At 39.6% G+C, this 22114-nt stretch overlaps 1 protein-coding gene across 7 annotated transcripts in view; it reads left to right on the forward strand.

Moving 5' to 3' along the window:
- camk2a (calcium/calmodulin dependent protein kinase (CaM kinase) II alpha) overlaps nucleotides 1-22114 on the forward strand; it is a 106570-nt gene that overhangs the window by 72797 nt on the left and 11659 nt on the right. For 2 of the 7 annotated variants that reach the window (XM_012958400.2, XM_012958401.2), the window contains exons 12-15: nucleotides 465-507; nucleotides 4673-4713; nucleotides 18882-18930; nucleotides 21712-21787. In XM_012958400.2, coding sequence (XP_012813854.1) covers nucleotides 465-507; nucleotides 4673-4713; nucleotides 18882-18930; nucleotides 21712-21787 — 209 coding nt within the window. 7 annotated transcript variants of the gene reach the window in all.

The raw sequence follows: 22114 nt of genomic DNA on the forward strand, positions 1-22114 counted from the left end.
GTTTTTCACATTCAGGGCAACGTATACCCCCAACAAACTACCATTTTATTGTTTCTACAAAGTGCATAACACTTTTCAACTTTAACCTAATTTTCCAGTTTGCTGCACTGTGCAATTTTGCCAAATCGCTCTTACCAATTTTGCCAAATCACTCTGCAAAGTGGCAGCATCCCGCATGGAACTTATAGTTTTGCACAATCTAGTATCATCAGCAAAAATAGAAACAGTACTGTCTATGCCCACCTCCAGGTCATTAATAAACAAGGTAAAAAGAAAAGGACCAAGGACTGACCCCTGCGGTACTCCACTAACCACACTGGCCCAATTAGAAAATGTTCTATTTACCGCCACTCTTTGTACTCTATCCTTCAGCCAGTTCTCTATCCAATTACACATATTATGTTCTAGGCCAATATTCCTCAATTTCCTCAATAATATTTTTCTTTTTTTATCTGTAAATTTAGGGGGCCATCCTGACTACAATGCTGGCAACTCGAAATTTCTCTGGTAAGCAGTTATCATAATCATACAATACCAGGAGTTAGTCCACTTCTTCTAAAACAGTTTATACTTGTTAATAGGAAAAATACATGTTTTATCAAAATCTTATATATATTATAGTTTGGACCATCTTTACTTATCATTAAGTACCAAATAAGACTTTTTGGAAAGTTTTTTTCCTATATAAAGCCTTACATACCTAAAAAATGGCCAAACATGTTCAGTTACTAGTTAAACATTAGCTGATCCCTTCTATGCTGCTTTAGCAGCCTAACACTACAAGAGCAGATACTGCCTCTTGATTGGGCATCTCTTGACTGAATTGGCTGCTGATCATCTCATGTATGGGATTAATAGTGGAATATACTATCAGGAAAGGACTTCATAAGACAGTGGATGGTGTAAGTGGCTGCATACAAACCACTATGGGATACAAATATTGTGCAAAATGCCAAACACTTTATTTACTCAGTTTTTCAGTTTGGCAGTAAAATTGTATTCCTAGTAAATCCTTTTCACATCATTAACCCTACCTCTGCCGCTTTTCAGTAAGTGTCTGGCAGTGAGAACAGGGGGCTAGCAAAAAAGGAAGGGGTAGAATTTTTTTCTATATAGGCACCAGTGGGCCATGCCTCTGAAGCCGCCAACCTTGCCAAAGGTCCTTGGCTATATTGGTACAAGTGGGCCATGCCTCTGAAGCTGCCAACCAAGCCAGAGGTCCTTGGTCATATTGGTACCAGTGGGCCACCATTCTGAATCTTCCACCCTAGCAATAGGTCCTTACATGCCAATATATGTGTTACTGCCAGCAAGACATTTGTTTGCAATATTTCAATAAAACACTACAAATGTATAATTTGTTAAAGAGGAGGTTCACTGATTGGTTAACTTTTAGTATGTTAGAGAATAACCATCTCTTAGCAATTTTTTTTACAATGGTCTTCATTTTTATTATTTATAGTTATTTAATTATTTGACTTCCTCTTTAAAATGGGGTCACTGACCCCAGAAGCCATAAAACTATTGCCCTCTAAGGCTACAATTGCATTGATATTGTTACTCTTTATTCTCTTTCTATTCTCTCACTCTCTCTTATTTCTCTTCCAGTGTCTTATTCAAACGACTGCCTGGTTGCTATGGTTATTTGCACCCTAGCAGCCAGATAGCTGCTAAAATTACAAACTGGAGAGCTGCTGCACAAAAGACAAAATAATTAAAAAAACATAAAAAATGAAGATCAATTGTAAATTGTCTCAGTATTACCACTGATATTGTGTGCAAAACTCAAACATTTTATTTAAAGGTGGACTTCCCCTTTAGGCATATTACAGCTTAGCAATAGTCATTAAAGTAAATGTACAATTCAACACAATGGCCAAAACAGTACCATCTCTAAATGTTCAGTAATACCAGTGTTGATCTGGTACCTCCAGCCCATCGTGTGTGTGTGCACTGGCAGGAACAAGATCATCCTATAAGCGCCCAAATGGGACTGATTTCGGCTCAGAAATGCTGAAGTTCGGAAATCTGCCCCATGTGTGTGGTGACAGGCTGATCCCTTGCCTGTTGGTGTGTAGACAAGACAGGGCAGATGGAGAAAATGCCAAGTGTGACACTGGCCCAACACAGAAACAGATGGCTTTATTTAATTACCAGATTACAGCACTACAGCCAAAGAATTTCTTTCTTACAGATATGGAATAGTGTTTTAACTGTGATTTTTTTAATGGCACTTTCCAGCCATACGTTTAGACAACCTATCAGCGGCAATTGTATTGTCAGTTAGTTATTTCCCATGCAGAGAGAGCCCAAGAACCTTATACGGCATCCCACAATCAGTAAAATAATTGTAGCTTTAATACATTACAACTTGTGAATAATAGAAAATGGGGCTTATTTAATAACAAAGGGGCAAACTTAAAGAAGTGAATTTACCCACTACAGGCAACCAAACATTCACGTTTGTTTACCTTACATGTTACAATGTAAGTGCTGATTGGTTGCTGTTATTGCATTAGCGCCTATCTGCAGATAATAAACTTTACAGATTTACCATTAGAGCTATGACACATGGTGCTGCCAGCTACTTGTTAAGGGCTCTGGCACACGGGGAGATTTGTCGCACGCGATGTTTTTTTTCGGCGCTTTGGCGACAAGTCACACGACAATACACACGAAGAGATTTCATGTGAGTTGAGCTCCAGGCAATTTGCTACCATGTAATAGTTAGCCCTCCCATAAGGGAGGAGTAAGCTACGCCGTCTTTACGCAGCATCTTTATTAATCGGCGTCTTTACTCCGCATGTTCATTCCGCATCTTCACTTGGCGTCTTTGTTTCGCGTCTTCACTCGGCGTCTTTGAACGGTGTATTCTTGGCAATATGGCATATGATAATAATATGATCATATTGATAGGTCTCATATTACTCTATTACTATTTACTACAAAAGGAAAAACAACAGAGGGCTGCTGCTAGAAAATATTGGGTACATTATGAATCAGTGTCTAAGCAAAGGACAGTTTCATGTACTGTATGGTGAACTATGCAGCTATCCAGAAAAATTTGTGACATATTTTAGATACTAATGTTTACTAATCTCCCCAATATGCCATCCCACCAGCGAGAATGTAAATCACCGGTGGGATGGCATACATGGTGCTGCGATCGCCTAAGTTGCCTCAAGAGAGATTTCGGCAAATCGCTGCGCTGCGTTTACCATCCCATTGGCGATTTACATTCTCGTGGGTGACTAATCTCCCCGTATGCCACAGTCCTTAACGCCAGAAAATATCCTGCCAAAGACAATACAGAGAACTGTCTCTGCTAAAACACACATCGAGAATTATCGGTATTGTCTATTTTGTAGCTGTGATAAGTAGCTTGCTACAAGTAGCTCTGTATGTCATTGCCCTTAAAGTACGATAGACAGACTATTCTTTTGGACACTGGGTATTGCTAAAGTACGAGTACTGTATGTTATAAAAGGCCAGTTCAATGGCACAAAGAAACTTTTTCTTCTTTGTATTGTTACATTAAGACATGTGAGTGGGAGCTTCCAGTTTGATTGGCTGCCTTGAGCAATTATCCTTGGGCTGTATATTTCAACACACTGTAGAAACTGGCAGTGCCTCTCTATGGCGGGGGTTGGGCAAACTGAGATGTTTTTGAACTACAACACCCAGCACCCAACTTAAAGATGGATAGTGGGCATTGTAGTTTAATTACTTCGAAAGGGTCTTAGATTGCTTTTTTATCTCTTTGAAGAATGCCTTGATTATGTCAGGAAATAGAAATTCTAATGATTCTGCACAGTATAACAAGGAAAGGAATAACAATGAGCTACAGTTTAATGCAGTGAGCTCTGCAATTGACTATGCAGTCTGCATGAGGATAAATAGATGGCAGGAAAACCCTATTTATATTAAGGCTATATTTTTCTTTCACTTGCCTCTTGGATGGGGATCCTGAATGCAGTTAAGGAACGTGCTGAATCAGACTTCAGCTTTGTATGAGTCAGTAGAAAAGGCATTGGAGGACAACTGTTTATCATGCACTTGTGCAGCTGTCTTCAGAAGATCTTTGCTTCAAGTGACCACAGAAATTATTGGTCTAAAATTAGAGAAGGATAGAAGGACAGAATGAGAGAGACACAGAGAGAGCAAGTGGAACAGCACTTATAGGGAAAGAGAATTAGCAGATTAGAGAGACAGAGACACAGGCTCCAGATGAACGGAAACAAGTGTCGCTAGGGACATCAGAATGACTTCTCAGGAGTGTCAGTGAATGTGATTAAAGGCTACCAGAACAAGTGAAATGTGATCTATCCAAGGAGCAGAACAAGAATAACTAATACTAAAGATAAGGACCAGGAAAGTAGATAAGAACAGAACAGAAAACTACATTTGTATAAGACATTAAAGAGGCACAGCCTGGAAAGAAACATCATCCAACAGATCGGACAGTGGATTTAGGGAACATTGCACCTGTCAGCCAGTCATTGGATATTTCCTCTGGGATGTGCTAAACCTTATTAATGCTGGGAGGGTGCATCTCACATTATAACTAGTTCTTGGATAACTCCATTCTTGCTCCTCGCCATGCTCCTTCTCACATTCTTTGTTCTGGTGGTTCCTGGCCTGGTCCTTCTTACCGCGTACCTTCTCTTCCTAGGGGGCAAGAGTGGAAGCAACAAGAAGAATGATGGAGTCAAGGTAAGAAGATGCACTTTGGAATAATAATGTAGTGAAATGTAAGAAAACAAGAGCAGGGATAGAAGCCTTTTTCTCTTTTCAGCTCTCATGAACTAAGTCTCCCAGCATTCTCAGCTGGCCATTGGATGCTGAGACTGGTAGTGCTGGGAAGATTCAAGTTTGATATTCCTGTTAAAATTATAGCGAAAAGTTATAGAAAATATTTCATTATTTGATCCAAATCAAAATGTCCAGCTTGCATGCACACTTGTCCATTGGTAGCCATTTCACTCTTTATTTTCTGAACCTGGTTGGCAAGAATGCCAGAGGTGATGAGAATAGGTGGCTGCAAAGAGAAACTGTTTCTCCCTACATGCTAAATAACAATGCATGCAATTTGAAATGGCCTGGTATAGTAATAAAACATTTTGGTCTATGTAGCTCTGAATATGGATGATGCTCTTGGAAGTAGGTAAACATTGCATCTTAGATACATTTGCCTTAGATATATTTGCTGCAGTAATATTTTGCTTATGTTTGTGCTATTTTTTCCCAGACCCATTATAGTCACTGCATTTGGATAAATCTGTATTTAACTTTTAATATGCTATGGAATGGCTTCAAGTTTATTGTTACTTTTTATTATTTATCTTTCTATTCAGTCCCTCTCCTATACATATTCCAGTCTCTCATACAAACTGCCCTCTGGTTGCTAAGGTAATTTGAACCCCAGCAACTAGATAGCTGTTGAAATTCCAAACTGGAGAGCTGCTGAACAAAAAGTGAAATCATTAAAAAAAACATAAAAAATAATAAATGAGGACCAACTGCAAATTTTCTCAGAATAACACTCTCCACCACATACTAAAAGTTAAAGCAAAGGTGGACAACCCCTTTAATGTCTTTTCTTCCTAGCCTTTAGGGTGAAGACACAATGAGCTACTTGTCATGGCTACTAAACTCCAGAAAATCCCCTGCCATAGACAATACTGAGAATTGCCTCTGCTAAAACACACACAGAGACAGTTATCAGTAAATGATCAGCATTGTCTATTTTTGTAGCCGTGACAAGTAGATGCTACTACTGTGTGCCTTCATGCTTATTGTGTGGTTAGAAATCAATTGGGGTTTTTTTCATATGACCCTGTTGACTGCAAATATTATCACAGAGACCCTTATTAACTTGTGTAAGTTGTGTTTAAATATAGTAAAATACATTTTTTATGAGATTTTCACTGGGTGACAGAATGTTTTCAGTTGCCTTGTGTGCCAGTATAAAAAACATCTGAATTGAACTATTGCCCCAAAGCCTTATGCACACTTGCATTTTGCATTGATCTGTAGTGATTCAGATTGTACTTATCTGAACAAGGCACGACAATGTATTCCAGTAACTTTGGACAAATGACATTTCACATACTGCCGGCCACTATGTTGGAATGTATTGTCTGATCGGACCCAATAAGTGGGCAATGCACCCCTTTTCTCAACAGACTGACATGAAATTCAGATGTAAATTAATTTTATGTTAATTCTGATTGACAGTAAAAATGCTCTTGGGAAACCTGGCTTTTTTTAATTGGTTTTATGGCATATTGCCATTTGTGGCACAAGGCTGCTGTGCCACTTCCTATAACCTATGCTACTTATGATAGGGCCCTCTGTGCAACTCCTAGAGAGAAGCCCGCTGTTGCCTCTTATGTGGCATTACATAGTAAAGGACATACATATTATGGAAGGGCTGTCTTCCATAGACTCCATTACAAGCAAATAATTTTAATTTTTAAAAATGATTTCTCTTTGCTCTGTAATAATACAACAGTACCTTGTACTTGATCCCAACTAAGCTGCATGATTCCACATTGGTGGCAAAACAATCCTGCTTGGTTTATTTAATGTTCAAATGACTTTTTGGTAGATTAAAGGTATGGAGATCCAAATTACAGAAAGATCCCTTATCTGGAAAACCCCAGAATGCTCAGGCATTCTGTATAGCAACCTTTCTTCCTCATGAGCCACTGTCAAATGTGAAAAGACTTGGAGAGCAACACAAGCACCATAAAAGTTCATGGAGGAGCCAAATAAGGGCTAAGATTGGCTATTAGGGGCCTCTATGCACACTATCAGCTTACAGGGGCTTTATTTGGTAGTAAATCTTGTTTTTATTCAACCAAAACTTGCCCCCAAGTAAGGAATTCAAAAATAACTCCCTGGTTTGGGGGCACTGAGAGCAACATCCAAGGGGTTGGGGAGCAACATGTTGCCCCTGAGCCACTGGTTGGGGATCACTGCTGTATAGGATGCCCCATACCTGTAAATAACTAAACCTGTATTTAATCTGTAGTTTCTTGCCCAAAGGGCATTCAAATCTTTATAGTTTTTATCTGTAATTTTGTTTAGATTATATGAATAAATACATACACATAGGGACTGCTACATTTATGTAAAAAACTAACCATGATTTAGAGGACTAAAATCTTTTCCTTTTAAATCTATTTTTTTTGTTTATTAATTTAGCAGTTTTGTTCACCTGCAAGGACCTTCCAGCTTTGGCTCCAGTTCTTGTCACTGCCTATTGCCTTTTAGGAATCTTTGTCCCATGAATATTGCTTGATTTGTCATGCAAGCATGTTTGTCAACATTTCAGGCACTGTGGCCTAAACAACAATATCTATTGGTGTGAAGTCATTCTGAGGATGATGCTCTTGACTATTTCTTAAATGATCTTTACATGCGTGGCTAGTCTGCCGACCAACTATGGGCTTGTTTACAAGATAGAAGTCTTTAAGCTAATGAATTATTCTTCTATACAAGGAGCCCAAGAGTGCTGTAGTTCTGCCCAGTTCAGCCTGCACTCTGCTCTTTGCTCCAGATAAAAGATCCAGCTGAGTGTACAGAATGCCTCATTAGTGGTGCAGGTGGTAAAAACATGGCTCCACTGTGGCCTGCATCCTCTGCCGCCCCCTAACCCCAAATGCCTCTTAAAGATCCAACCTCAATATTCTTGTGTCTCTTTTCATTATATGGTGTGAAGTGCAGAGAAGCCTATACCAAAATGCAGTGGCTATGAAAGCTGAATCTATGAAGACAGAACTCATTGCTTTATTGTCATTTCTTTAAGTTAATATTGACCTAATCAGTACCCTTTGGCTTTATCTGGTTATTTAACAACCAAGAGAAAACTATGGGAATCATTTGAACCCCCTCCCAGGGTGCATGGTGCATGGAGCATGGGACTGAAAAAAATCCGGAGCTCCGTGCAGAAAGTACCGTTTGGAGAGATAGCCCAGCCTTGTCCCTAACGCCTGCCCCAATGCGGGTGCGCTTTCTTCCACTCCCTAACTTGAGCGTGCAAATGACGGGGTGGGAAGGGAGGACACCTAAATACCTTCCCTCACCTGCCCCTTTAGAACCGAGTACGGCCTAACTGGCTAGATACCCTTTTAAGGCTCATAGCACATAGGACATATTCAGTGGCAGACAACCACTACAGTCCTGTCAAGTGTGTTTTTTATATTCATGCAAACTGCTCGCCACCACTCAAATGCATGATTTCTGGCCAAAATCTCATTTCCTTTAATACTAATACAGGCTACACTTCTCTGTCAGATGAAAATTACTGAGAATACAGGTATGTCCCCATACAATTATAAATAGAAAGGTTAGAAATGAGCAAATGTTTCCATTATCAGTGCACCATGGGGAGAGAAAGTTTAGGCTATGATTAAAACTTCTGGATTCAAAGCACAGAGTCAGTCTGAGTAACACTAAATATATTTCCCTATTTCACCCGGCCGATTAGTGTATGAGTGTATTTAAACTGTACTTTTAGATGGAAAGTGCATTTAAGAAAATGGAATAGTATTTGGGAGTGGGTATTTATCCTCTGCACAAAGAACAGGAGCTTCTCCCAGTGACTCACACAGACCATTCCCAAGAGTCGTGACATTTTGCATTAAGTTCTTTCTGTTTCCTGGGATATCTGCCAAATTCCAATGGGACTGGAGGCCAAGGGAATTTCTAACAGTCCCCGAAGAATATGGAGTCACTTTTTATAGAACCTATGAGTGCAGACTGGTGTATTTGAGGCCAAAGTTCCACGTCACACAGCGGACGTCTCATGTTGGGCGGCAAGAGCAGCGACCAACACTTGTGGATTAGCAACGAATGGAATTTCCTTTACTGGAGCTGGCTAAACATATGTTCAGCATTCCATTATCCTTATAAGCCCGTGTCTACCTAAAATAGACTCAATTTCATCCACAGATATAAAATGCATTATGTATAATAGGAAACACACTTGTTTTCTCCAGACATATTGGAACAAGGTGCCATGACCCACTAGTAATACAAATTCTGGAAGTTACAATTGAAGCTAAAACAGTTAGAGAAGTTAAAATTAAGGGTCTGGTAAGACTGTAAATTAGCCTGGTCTTCATTTCTTTATTTGTGTTTTTATGTTCAATTATTTAGCATTATATTCATAGTTACATAGTTACATAGTTACATAGGGTTGAAAAAAGACCGTTGTCCATCAAGTTCAACCCATCCGAGTAAACCCAGCACACAACCTATACTAACCAATCTATACACTCACATACATAAACTATATATATACAACCAGTAATACTAACTGTAGATATTAGTATCACAATAGCCTTGGATATTCTGCTTGTTCAAAAACTCATCCAGGCCCCTCTTAAAGGCATTAACAGAGTCTGCCATTACCACATCACTAGGAAGGGCATTCCACAGCCTCACTGCCCTCACCGTGAAAAACCACCTACGCTGCTTCAAATGGAAGCTCTGTTCCTCTAATCTATAGGGGTGACCTCTGGTGCGCTGATTGTTTTTATGGGAAAAAAGAACATCCCCCAACTGCCTATAATCCCCTCTAATGTACTTGTACAGAGTAATCATGTCCCCTCGCAAGCGCCTCTTTTCCAGAGAAAACAACCCCAACCTCGACAGTCTAACCTCATAGCTTAAATCTTCCATCCCCTTTACCAGTTTAGTTGCACGTCTCTGCACTCTCTCCAGCTCATTAATATCCTTCTTAAGGACTGGAGCCCAAAACTGCACTGCATACTCAAGGTGAGGCCTTACCAGGGACCTATAAAGCGGCAAAAATATGTTCTCATCCCTTGAGTCAATGCCCTTTTTTATACAAGACAGCACTTTATTTGCTGTAGTAGCCACAGAATGACACTGCCTGGAATTAGACAACTTGTGATCTACAAAAACCCCTAGATCCTTCTCCATTAAGGATGCCCCCAACACACTACCATTCAGTAGATAGTTTGCGTTTATATTATTCCTACCAAAGTGCATAACTTTGCACTTGTCAACATTGAACCTCATTTTCCAGTTTGCTGCCCAGTTTTCCAATTTTGTCAAATCGCTCTGCAAAGCGGCAGCATCCTGCATGGAACTTATAGTTTTGCACAATTTAGTGTCATCAGCAAAAATAGAAACAGTACTCTCTATGCCCACCTCCAGGTCATTAATAAACAAGTTAAAAAGCAAAGGACCAAGGACTGACCCCTGCGGTACTCCACTAACCACACTGGCCCAATTAGAAAATGTTCCATTTACCACCACTCTTTGTACTCTATCCTTCAGCCAGTTTTCTATCCAATTACAAATATTATGTTCTAGGCCAATATTCCTCAATTTGATCATTAACCTTCTGTGCGGTACTGTATCAAACGCTTTAGCAAAATCTAAGTAGATGACATCAACTGCCATTCCAGCATCAAGGTTCCTGCTCACCTCCTCATAAAAGGCAACTAAATTAGTCTGGCAAGATCTGTTACGCATAAAACCATGCTGGCACAAACTAATAGTATTGTGAACTGCAATGTATTCAACTATCCTATCCCTTATTACCCCTTCCAGAAGCTTTCCTACTACTGATGTCAGACTAACAGGCCTATAGTTTTCAGGCTGAGAACGAGATCCCTTTTTAAATAACGGCACCACATTAGCAATCCGCCAGTCTCTCGGCACCATGCCAAACCTCAATGAATCCTGAAAAATTATGTGAAGAGGCTTGGCAATCACAGCGCTCAGCTCATTTAATACCCTGGGATGAATCCCATCCGGTCCTGGACCTTTGTTTACCTTTACATGTTCAAGTCTCTTTTGAATTTCCTCCTGAGTGACCCATGCGCCAGTAGCTAAATTACTAGCACTGGGTATATTAAAAGGGAAGCCTTCATTATCTGGCTCCTCAGATGTATAGACAGATGAAAAATAAGAGTTCAAAATTTCATCTTTTTCTCCGTTCTCATCAACCAACGTACCTCCCCGTGATAATAAAGTTCCCACCCCTTCTTGCTTCATTTTTTTACTATTCACATAATTAAAAAATAATTTTGGATTCTTTTTACTCCTAGCTGCAATATCCCTTTCCATCTCTATTTTAGCTTGCCTGATAGCTTTTTTGCATGCTTTATTTGCTTCCTTGTACCTGATGAAAGTTTCCGCTGTCCCAGCTAACTTGAATGCTTTAAAAGCACGTTTTTTATTACCAACCTCGACCTTAACTCTTTTATTCAGCCATAAGGGTTTTGCTTTGCGATGCCTCTCCTTGCTTACAAGGGGAATATACTGTTGTGTATACCTGCAAAGCAATGTTTTAAAGATGTTCCATTTTCCTTCTGTGTCTAACCCCATGAAAAGCCTTTCCCAGTTGACACATTGCAGAGATGCCCTTAAACTGGCAAAGTCTGCACGTCTAAAATTGAGCGTTTTAGTTACTCCCTTATAGAGCTGTCTCTGTAGCATTATCTCAAAGGAGACCATGTTGTGATCACTGTTCCCCAAATGCTCACCCACACAAATGTTAGAGATAAGTTCAGTATTATTAGATATTACCAGGTCCAAAATAGACTCATTCCGAGTAGGTTCTTGAACCACCTGAAATAAAAAGTTGTCATTTAGCATATTTACAAACCTACTAGCTTTTTCTGACTTAGCCACCCCATTACTCCAGTCAATGTCCGGATAATTAAAGTCCCCCATAATAACAACTTGACCCAATTTTGAAGCCTCCTCCATTTGCAAAAGTAGCTGGGCCTCATCCCCCTCATCTATACGGGGTGGTTTATAGCATACACCAATGATCATTTTCTTTGTGACCTTCAGCCCTACTGAAATTTCTACCCAAAGAGATTCAACGTTTTCATTGGTAATGTCTTTATTACATGGCTTTAAATCTGACTTTACATAAAGACAAACCCCTCCACCCTTTTTAATCCCTCTGTCCCTCCTAAAAAGCGTATACCCATTTAAATTCACTGCCCAGTCGCATTTTTCATCCCACCAGGTCTCAGTGATACCAATTAAGTCATAATTTTCAATACATGCAATAGCCTGCAGCTCCCCTATTTTTCCCGACAAGCTACGCGCATTAGCCAGCATGCAGCAACTCTTCAGTTTGAAATTTCAAATGAGAAACTAAAATATGAATAGGATTGGGTCTGAGTAGAAAGATAAGGAATGCAAAGTAACAATAACAATACAATTGTAGCCTCACAGAGCAATAGTTGTTTGGCTGCTGGGGTCAGACCCCCTTTTCTATTCTGGAAAACACATAATTCAAAAACACTTAACAAAAATAAAAAATGAAGACTAATCAAAATGTTACTAAGTACTGTCCATTCTATAACATACTAAAGTTCAACTTAAAGGGAAGCCACCTCTTTAATCTGCTTCTGATTTATATACAGGGTCGGACTGGGCAGCCGGGACACCGGGAAAAATCCTGGTGGGCCCTGGCATCCCAGACCCGACCCTTGTGGCTCGGGGGGGGGAGGCTATGGGCGCGGGCCCCGGTGGACCCTTCATCCCCCAGTCTGACCCTGTTTATATACCCCAGCTTCTGTGAAGATGTTACTGGCTCAGATTCTTTACAGCATGTTCTCACTGTTTCCAAGGTTGGATCAAATTTCCCCTGTGCTGTAATTACTTCTTTCTTAGTAGAATGTCAACATTTTGGTTACCAGTTGTGTTACTGTTGTACAATGATAGAAAATAATGAAGCCTTGACACAATGAATTAAACTAGCAGTACTTGGAAAGAGAACCCCTTTTTTGACCCCCAGGCCAATTGGTAGATCTTAGGGCAATGATACATGGAGCTTCTTGTTGCAGCTACAAAATAGACAATACTGATCATTTTCTCTCTGTGTGTTTCAGCAGAGACAATTCTCAGTATTGTGTATGGCAGGGTATTTTGTGGCATTATGTAGCCACGATATGTAGCTGGCTGCAAGTAGCTCCGTGTGTCATTGCCTTTATAGGGAGAAGGCTGTATCCAAAGCCTAATGCAGTCTTCAGGTTTTTAAACCTACCCAATGTCTGGCCAGATTTGAGTTAGATAACCTGTCATTCACACACAATAAGCTGAATACTAAGGGGGGAATTTTTAATGCTAAAAAAACTTGAATTCAAATTATGGTTCAAAAACTGAAATGTCTGGTATTTATTAAGTACAGAAAACCCCGAAATCTCGAATGTAAAAATTCCCCATCTAAAAGCTTGCGAGTTTCTATAGAAGTCAATGGGAGTTGTCCTGGGCAAAGTCAAGTCATATTTTCAGTTTGAGATAATTGAGTTTTTGGAGTTTTATTCACATTTATAAACTCAAAAATTTTAGGTATTTGAGTTTACCAAATTAATAAATGATCATTAATAAACATTAATAAATAAGTGCGCATTCCATATGCAAGTTTATTCAATTTAGAAAGAACCAATAACTGATAAATAAGCCCATTAGTCTGGAGCCCCAACTTAAGTCTCTTCCCAGTGAACCAGCAAAAAGCTTGGCAACAACAAAAAAAAGCACTTTTATTTAAATAATTTTTAACTATATATCAGCAACAATAACTATATTGTATGCCTGTGTGAAATGTAGTTCAGATGAAAGCTTTTTCTTTAAGGCTTAAAATGAAAGAGCAAATCAGGCTGCATTTTCCACTAACTCAGCAAAGGCACACAGACTCAGTGTCACACATTTCATGGGGGATATTGGGTTCATCAAACGACACCATTGCAGCCTGGTAAAAATCTCTTTCAGAGCTGTATTATATCCTGCCCGCCCCCCCATACACACTTTGTTTCATTCCTCCCTGTGCCTGTACAGCCAATTAGCTGGTATTTCTATTTGCCATTGCAGACACTTACTATTGGTGCTATTTACTGGATTAGCTGAGTGCCAATTGGCTAGATCCCCATTCTGGTGCATAACAGCTCCACTTGTGTTCTGTTTCCTATTCAGAACATCTGCCTTTGTTCTCAGGTTTCCTATAATGTGCCTTCTGTAAATAAATATACAGTATATGACATTTTCTAACAGTGTTATCGGTATAATATGTAATCTATTCTATTATTAACTCCTTTCTTTTTGTGCTAAAAGAATTTAAAAATCCTATTTCTAGGGGCTGATTTACTAACCCACGAATCCGACCCGAATTGGAAAAGTTCCGACTTGAAAACGAACATTTTGCGACTTTTTCGTATGTTTTGCGATTTTTCGTAGCGTTAAAACTTAACGCTACGAAAAATGCGCAACTTTTCGCGTAAGTTTTAACGCTACGCAAAATGCGCAACTTTTTACGCAACTTTCGTAATGGATAGGAAAACTCGCGTTTTTACGCAAAAATCGTATTGGATCCGAAAAATTCGTAAAGAATCCGAAAAAATCGCAAAACATACGAAAAAATCGCAAAGTACCGATCATTACGAAAAAAACGCAATCGGACTCCATTCGACCCGTTCGTGGGTAAGTAAATCAGCCCCTTAGTGTTTCCCTCTAGACGCTGACTATTTCCCATTAAGCATGCTTGCAGGCTCAACCAATTGCAAAGCTGTCTGCAGGGGTGCTGCTTGTGGCTGGTTAGGGACAACTAAAGCATAAAAAGAATATAGTAGGAGGCGTAGGGTTATGGTGCAGTGGCCGAAACTGAACATCAGTCAGGGCAGAGTCATGTCCGAAATCTGGGCAGGCAGTTTGGAACCGGACAAAATAGGTGGCAATCTTAATATATAGACTGCATATTGTAAGCTGGTACCGATGGTCAGATAGTTACTGGGGATATTATCAGAGGGATAGTTCTTCACTCCTAAAGGCCTGTATCCACCTTGTGTGGTAAAAAAAAGCCAGGGCATTATTCAAAATGCATAAAAGCGTGCAGTCTGCTACGCACTATGTCCTGCACGTAGATGAATTGCCGCAATGTTCTGTCTCTAAACTGGGGCACAGGGACCTTGTTCTCCTTGATGAATACAGCATACAGTTCTTAGCAATGCTGGCCAACGTATAACATGTAGTGGGCTGATTATCTCTCATATATCATGTCTGTGGCCTGGATTATATTAATATGATTTCATACAATAATGTCTTTAATGCCCTTGAGCAGATTGGAGGCCATAAAATCCATTGGAGGGCCACATCCAGTCCATAGGCCTCCAGTTTGACAGCCGTGGAAAACAGTATTTCTAGCTACATCTACAGTATGTTAAGCTTTAGTTCTCCTTTAACCTTGTATGCATATGTAATAGGGAACAGTCTCAATGAGCAGCACAAGGCACCAGGAGTGAAAAAGATCTCTCAAAATTAAAAGCATAAAGTCAAAGTATCTTTAAAAAGGCGGTTTGCCTTTTTATTATACATTACATTATAAATGCGTTTTTGTCACAAGCTGTGAAGCAAATCCTTTGCCTATCTTGCTTTCTTTCTTTTCCTTTTTTAATTTCTACTACATTTACCCCTACAAATCAAGAAGTTGCTTCCTCCAGCATATCGTATTATAGAAACTGTATCTCCTCTTCTAACATGTCTATGGGTTTGCCAACATGCTCTTTCATATCAGACAGCCACTTTGTTATTAGAACTTGTGCAAAATGCACCGTACCTTGTCTTGTCAACAACATCACCCAGCATGGGGGGTAGATGTTCCCAGCAACTGGAGGACTGCCAGTCTTATGTACTGGTGCTTCTTTCAATAAATGACATCTATGTTCCTTTGGCTCACTTTTTATTCTGTATATGTGTGTGTGTCATTCTCTTTCTGTTATATAATAGTTCATCTGTGTTGTTTGCCATAAGTGCATTTGTATCCCTCCCTATTTTGAGCATTAGATGGAATGTTAGACTGCATTCTCAATCTCTGTGTCTCACTGTGCCCCTCTTCTTCTACCTGTAGGGCAATGGCACATGGGGGCTAATGTGTGTGTCTATGCAATGATGTGTCACCACTTTGGTGCCAAATTTTTGGGCAAATAAAAAAAAAAACACAGAGCTTCCAGCACCCAAAGTAGCTCAAAGTGCTGTTGCCTTTAATCGTGTCTGTGCCTCTCAGCTACCCTGTGCTTTCTATTCAGGATATGTGCCATACATTCCCTAGGTATGTACTACGGTAGAACACTATAATGGTGCCATTCTGGAGTGATCACTCTACTTTTAAAAGTGTGACAGTGTTTTTGTTTGTGTCATGATCTTTTTAAATGTAGATTATTCCTAAAGTGGTTTTAAAAACCCCAAAACCCCAATGCCCCAAACCAAGAAAAAAAGTTCACTTTTTTTTTACACTCTCCATCTGACAATAAAAAGCATTTAACTGTCAGTCTCACAGCCTGATGCACTACTTAAATGCTCAACAGATACTGGAAGCCTCATCAGCAACACAGTGCAATGTGCAAAGTTTGGGTTCAAATTGTCATGCAGCAATTATCCCAGAATTCCAGTGTGATCGCAGCCACATAATAAGTTGGCCCAAGCTGTTTGCACACGATATATGTGCTGGAATGTCAGTCCTTTTGGGCACAGTATTAGTAATGCCTCAGTTTAATGAAAGTTAGCTCAAAACCTTTTTTATAAAAAAATATATTTTCATTGTTATAAAATTCCACAGATGTGGCAGGAGTGTTTAACATTATTCACACATTTCTGTGTTTGTGCTTAATTGGAATCATTTAGGGTGATGGCAAAAAAAAGATAATTTTGATGATTTAATAGATTCCAGATGTAACCACTAGAGGTCCCTAGATCTTGGAGGAGTCATTCACTGCTGAGATTTTACTCACACTGCAAGGTTTTGACTGAGAAAAGTTTTCGGAGGACATTTGTTTATGTATTTATAGCAACAACAACTCTAAATAGTCACAATTTCATCCATTAAGTCTGAATAGGAAAGCCATGCAGATTCACATAAACCACATGTACATGTACTTGGCCCTATTTTGCAATTGCAGTCGCAGCATTACTGGCTGTGACTTTACCCTTGGTCAGTGAATGTGAGTTGACCAATTGGCTGCAATGGGAATATGGCTGCCTGAGGAAGTCTATGAGCACATATCCCTTTGCTTCTAGCTACATGTGCCCGCTCTATCCCTGCATCCATTTCTGTTCTTGTTGCCTTTAGCTCTGTGCTACTGTCTCTGTCCTCACTCTAACTGCCTGTCTGTGTTTGTGTTGTTCTCTATGTTTACAGCTGTCTGTGCTGCTGTGGCTGCTGCAGGCTGCCTGACTGTCTGTGCTACTGCTTGTGGTCAGTGTGCTGTCCCCTGTGCTTCTCCCTATGGTCACTGTGCTGCTGGCTGCGTGTCTCACTCTTCCTCCTATCTGTTCTCCTTGTTTTTCCAGAAAAGAAAGTCAAGTTCCAGTGTCCAGTTGATGGTGAGTCTTTGTTTTGTCTTTTTCAGTGCTGGTTCCTCTGCGTCCCAGAGAGGAATAGAGCCTGTTCAGTCTGGCACAGAAGCACAGGGATACACAGGGGTTACAGGGCCCCCATGTTATGCCATAGCTTTTGGCAAGGAAACAGTTGCCAGTCATGGACCACATCATTTTATATGGTGTCCAGCAGGCTATTTATATTTGATTCAAGCCATTCTGGGAAATGATCACCCCTTAATGGGAGCAACCATTTGTAAATCAAATCATCCCATTAGGATGATTGCTATATACAAAGAGAAGTGTGATCACACTTGGGGTTTATTTAAAGACAAAGGGGCGGGTTTATCTGGTTAGGTAACCCATAGAAACCAATTTGGTGCTTGCTTTCATAATAAACTGCACTAAAACGAACTGCTAATTGGTTGCTATGGGTTACTGGACTAGGACATAACTTAGCTCATGTAGCTATATGGAAATAAGCTGACGTCTGATTCATAAAGCATATAATTATGCAAAACAGCTTAAAAAAACCCAGAAAAAGCTTAAAAACACTAAATTCCCCTCCCATGTTTTAAATGTGCTGTCTACTTTTATACTATAAGGTACAATTGTATGGGAAAGGCAAAGGTGTAAGGTGCAATAAGGACATAATTCTCTGAAACTTTACTCTTCACAGGCCCTTGAATGACACTCTAACTTTATGAGACCTTATAAAAACCCAAATATTATATCTAAAAGGACACCATTGTCCTTGGGATGACCATTATTATGGCCAAAGAGTCTTTAGGGGCCAAAGTTATTAAGGAAAGATGGTTTATACATTAAGTACGCTGGTACCAAGCTACCATAAGAACTGCAGGCTTTTGTAGGTCTTGTCAATCTGTGCCAGTCTAAACAGTATTCAGTTGATGTCCTCTCAACAGCACTTGTGCCTTAGTAGGGCAGAGGCTATAATAGGCACTAACAAAAGAAACCCAGTGGTACCGTTGTGCCCACTACTTCATGTCCAGAACTGTGCCAGCCTCACCATGGACCCACAGAGGAATGAGCAGCTGTGTTTGTATCCACAGCTCTGTGAGCAGTCAGTAGGTGTTGCTGGTACTAGGCTAATATATATAAAAGCATTGGAAATCCTGTCTAAGTTCCCTTATGGTATGCACACACACACACATATATATATACACACAAAGAGACTACTTTTCATATTCACTGTACACCGAATTCTATATTAGCACCAATTGTTTTACCATCCAAAACCTATATCCTGCTGGTGAAATGGTAATAGCAAAGGTGGGATGATTACCACGGTTCTCGCCATCAAATGTTCCTAACATATTTTTTTCCCTTGGCAAATGGCAGCCAGGAATGGACAGAATGATGCATTGGAGAGAAATCCTTGTGCAAATATGTATAGATACTGTTGTTCCAGAACAAGTGACTGGCACAAAGGAAATATGGTTGATGACTTTGTTGGAGTAACAGAAATATTCCTACTTTTGGTTTTTGCCCAGGAATCATCAGAGAGCACCAACACTACAATTGAGGATGAAGATACTAAAGGTAAATTAGAAAGTACTAAATATATGTTATGGTAGGGCAAGCAAAAACTCAGTAGCCGGGAACTGAAATCTGAAGCAGGGAATTGTGGCTCTTTTGTTAATACGAGCCCCTAATGCAGGCAGGAATGGTGATCTGTTGATTCTGGCAAATGCCAGAGGGGCTGCTATAAGATACCATAGACAGTCACTATTTAGTGGGGGTGGTTTGGGCCTCTACGTATTTAAAATGCCAGGGACTATTTTGAATCCCAGGCCAGGCCTGACCTAATGCATACATTTCCAAAATGTGAGGTTGGCTTCCATATTGGCGGATTTAGAGCCTGAATGTCAGTTAAGGGTTGATGTGGGGTGAGTAATAATTTGTTGTTTTAGTTATTTTTGGAAGTCAACACTTGAGGCTAAGGTGAAATTTGGTGTATTCCTGGAATTATAACAGGATTTCAGATCTGAAAACCGCTTCCTCAATGACTTGAGCTAGGTCATGTTGCCATTTTGTTCCTGAAATTCAAAATCTGACACTTCTATAAGTCTGTGTGCTAAAGAGCATGGGTGTAATGGAGGTAAAGCAGGCCAATCAAATGAGGGACCCAGGAGCATAAAGGAGGCACTAGGAGTCCTGATTAAGGCACAGTTTTATTATATATATATGCACACAAATCATCTCATAAAAGTACCAAGGATGGGACAACCCTTAACAAATGTTGCTGTTGGGACCATTCAGATGCAATTAGGATAATGTGAGAAAAGAAAACAACACAAATGATTTTTATTTACTAGTTGTCTGCAAATATTAACAAATAATATATTAAGAGAAATTGTTGATTTCATAGACTTCTCACTTGCTGCTCAAAATGAGAACATTACGCCAGGGTTAGAAAATCCCATCGCACCCAAAAAGCCTTCACAAACAGGTTGTGTGCATGGGGTGAGAGTGCTGTGCATCTTTCTACTCAGTTTTACCTGTGAATGGCATGTTATGGGCACTAACTCCTAGATATCCCTCACCTTTGGCCTGACGTGTGCTTTCACATCAGAAGTCACAGTGGTGGCCAATAAGAGGTTAACGATTGTCATTCAAAATATTTGTTTATCTACAATCATGTGATTGAAAATGCTCAACTTAATTCACATAGGGAGAGAAATACTGATATTGGGAGAATCATTAGGCTAACCCCAAGGAATGCATTTATCTTCAGCTACTTCTACTACTACTCGTCTTTGAAACAAAAACAACACTCCTGATTGGCAGAGGACCATGAATAATCATTTTGAAATATTAGACACCCCTTTGTATAAAATTAACAGAAATGACTATATAAAATGCCTTATGTTTTCCCAGAAACAGTAAATCATAGAAATCAATAAGATGGTTGCTTTTAGAAAGGTGAGCAGTAAATGCTGCCTGCTGATTGGTTGCTATGGGTTACTGCTCCTGGGCAAACGTAAAGGAAAAATTTACCCCCAAATAACATAGGTCTCTATACAAATATATTGCATAAAACAAGCTCGTATGTAAAACCCTGCTTCATGTAAATAAACCATTTTCATAAAAAATACACTTTTTCAGCACTATGTGCCATTGGGTAATCCTAAATAGAAAATTGCCATTTTAATTACTAAGGGCCGCCCCCTGGGGTCATACTAATCACAGTGCACACAAACAAACCAAGGCACACATACACATTAGGTCACATTAGCCAATTAATGGACAGAGCTGTTTCTTTTACTATACTACTTCCTGTTACAGTTAGAGCTGCATTATTTCCTGTCAGCTGATCTCTGAGGGAGCCCACAGCCCATCACTAAATGGCGGCTCAAGGGAAAAGATGTAAAAGGGCAATATTTACTGATATATATATTCCAGTTTAGCAAGATTTTTTCATAGAATACTTAACACTATTGGTGAAGTACTCATTTTGGGGGTATAGTTTTCCTTTAAGGCCTTTTATTACATATTGAAGCATGACAACTTAAAGGGCGGGTGCTGGTTAAAAGGTATAAATAATGATTATAACATTGCATTGGAACTAAACAACAGACCTAAGAACAGATATTTGATTGAAAGATGCTTAAATCTGTATGGAAAGCACAGTGTGTTGTCTGCAGACAATAGTGGGAAACAATTGTGCTCATAAACAGGTCTAATTTAGAATATGCCAATCCAAAAATATATTTCCTAACTATAAAAATATCAGAAAAGTACTTGGGCACCCCTGGCATTAATACTAATGTTACCCTCTTTGGAAGAAATACCTTTTCTCCCTGCCCAGAGCATTTCATTAGGATTAAGGCTCTGACTGTATGTTGGATCACTGCCCTAATAGAAAATCCACACTGTGGTTTTCCTTGTATTAGGCAAATAAATGTAGTAGGGCTCTGTTTGGCCCACCCAAGAATGTCTCTTTGTACGAGAGTGGACTTGACTGAATTGTGAATTCTGCACAAAAACCACACACAGATGGGAAAAGAAGCATAAAGGGTGGTCCCATAAAATGTTAACTGCACAACAGAGATGTCACATAAAACTAATTTTATTATATATAAATAACCAGTTATGTACCAGTATGCAAGTTTGATGCCAGGACTCTATGACATATCATTTACCAGCATGCCGTTTGATGTGAGATGATTTTACAGTGGTCCCACCAGTTTGCAATGGTGTTGAGGCTGCACACTATTATTGCTCCTTATGTATGAAATACAAGGACAAATCCCAAACTGGCTTTAAAACTAACAGCAATATATATGTTTTCCTTTCTATTCCCTTTTCTCCACATTGCAGTGAGAAAGCAGGAAATTATCAAAGTGACAGAGCAGCTGATAGAAGCCATTAGCAATGGAGATTTTGAATGTTACACGTAAGTAATAGTACCTGCAGCTTTAGGAAAATATCCACCCGGGGTGAAAATTGGTTCCCTTCTTGAGTCCTTCACTACCTTGCCAGTCCCTTGATTCCTGCCCCCTCTCCTGGCAACCTAAAAAAAAGAACTTGTTATAAAATATTGTTTATGGTATGTTAAAGGGATTGCTCACCTCTAAAGTAACTTTGCATAAGATGTATAATTTTTTGGTTATTTGTTTATTAGCTTTTTGTTGATCAACTCTGCAATTTCAAATTTCAGCAGATATCTGGTTGCTGGTCTTGTTCACCTTAGCAACCAGCCAGCAGTTTAAATGAGAGACTG

Source organism: Xenopus tropicalis, chromosome 3 (genome assembly GCF_000004195.4).
Source record: "Xenopus tropicalis strain Nigerian chromosome 3, UCB_Xtro_10.0, whole genome shotgun sequence".
NCBI classification, from domain to species: Eukaryota; Metazoa; Chordata; class Amphibia; order Anura; family Pipidae; genus Xenopus; species Xenopus tropicalis.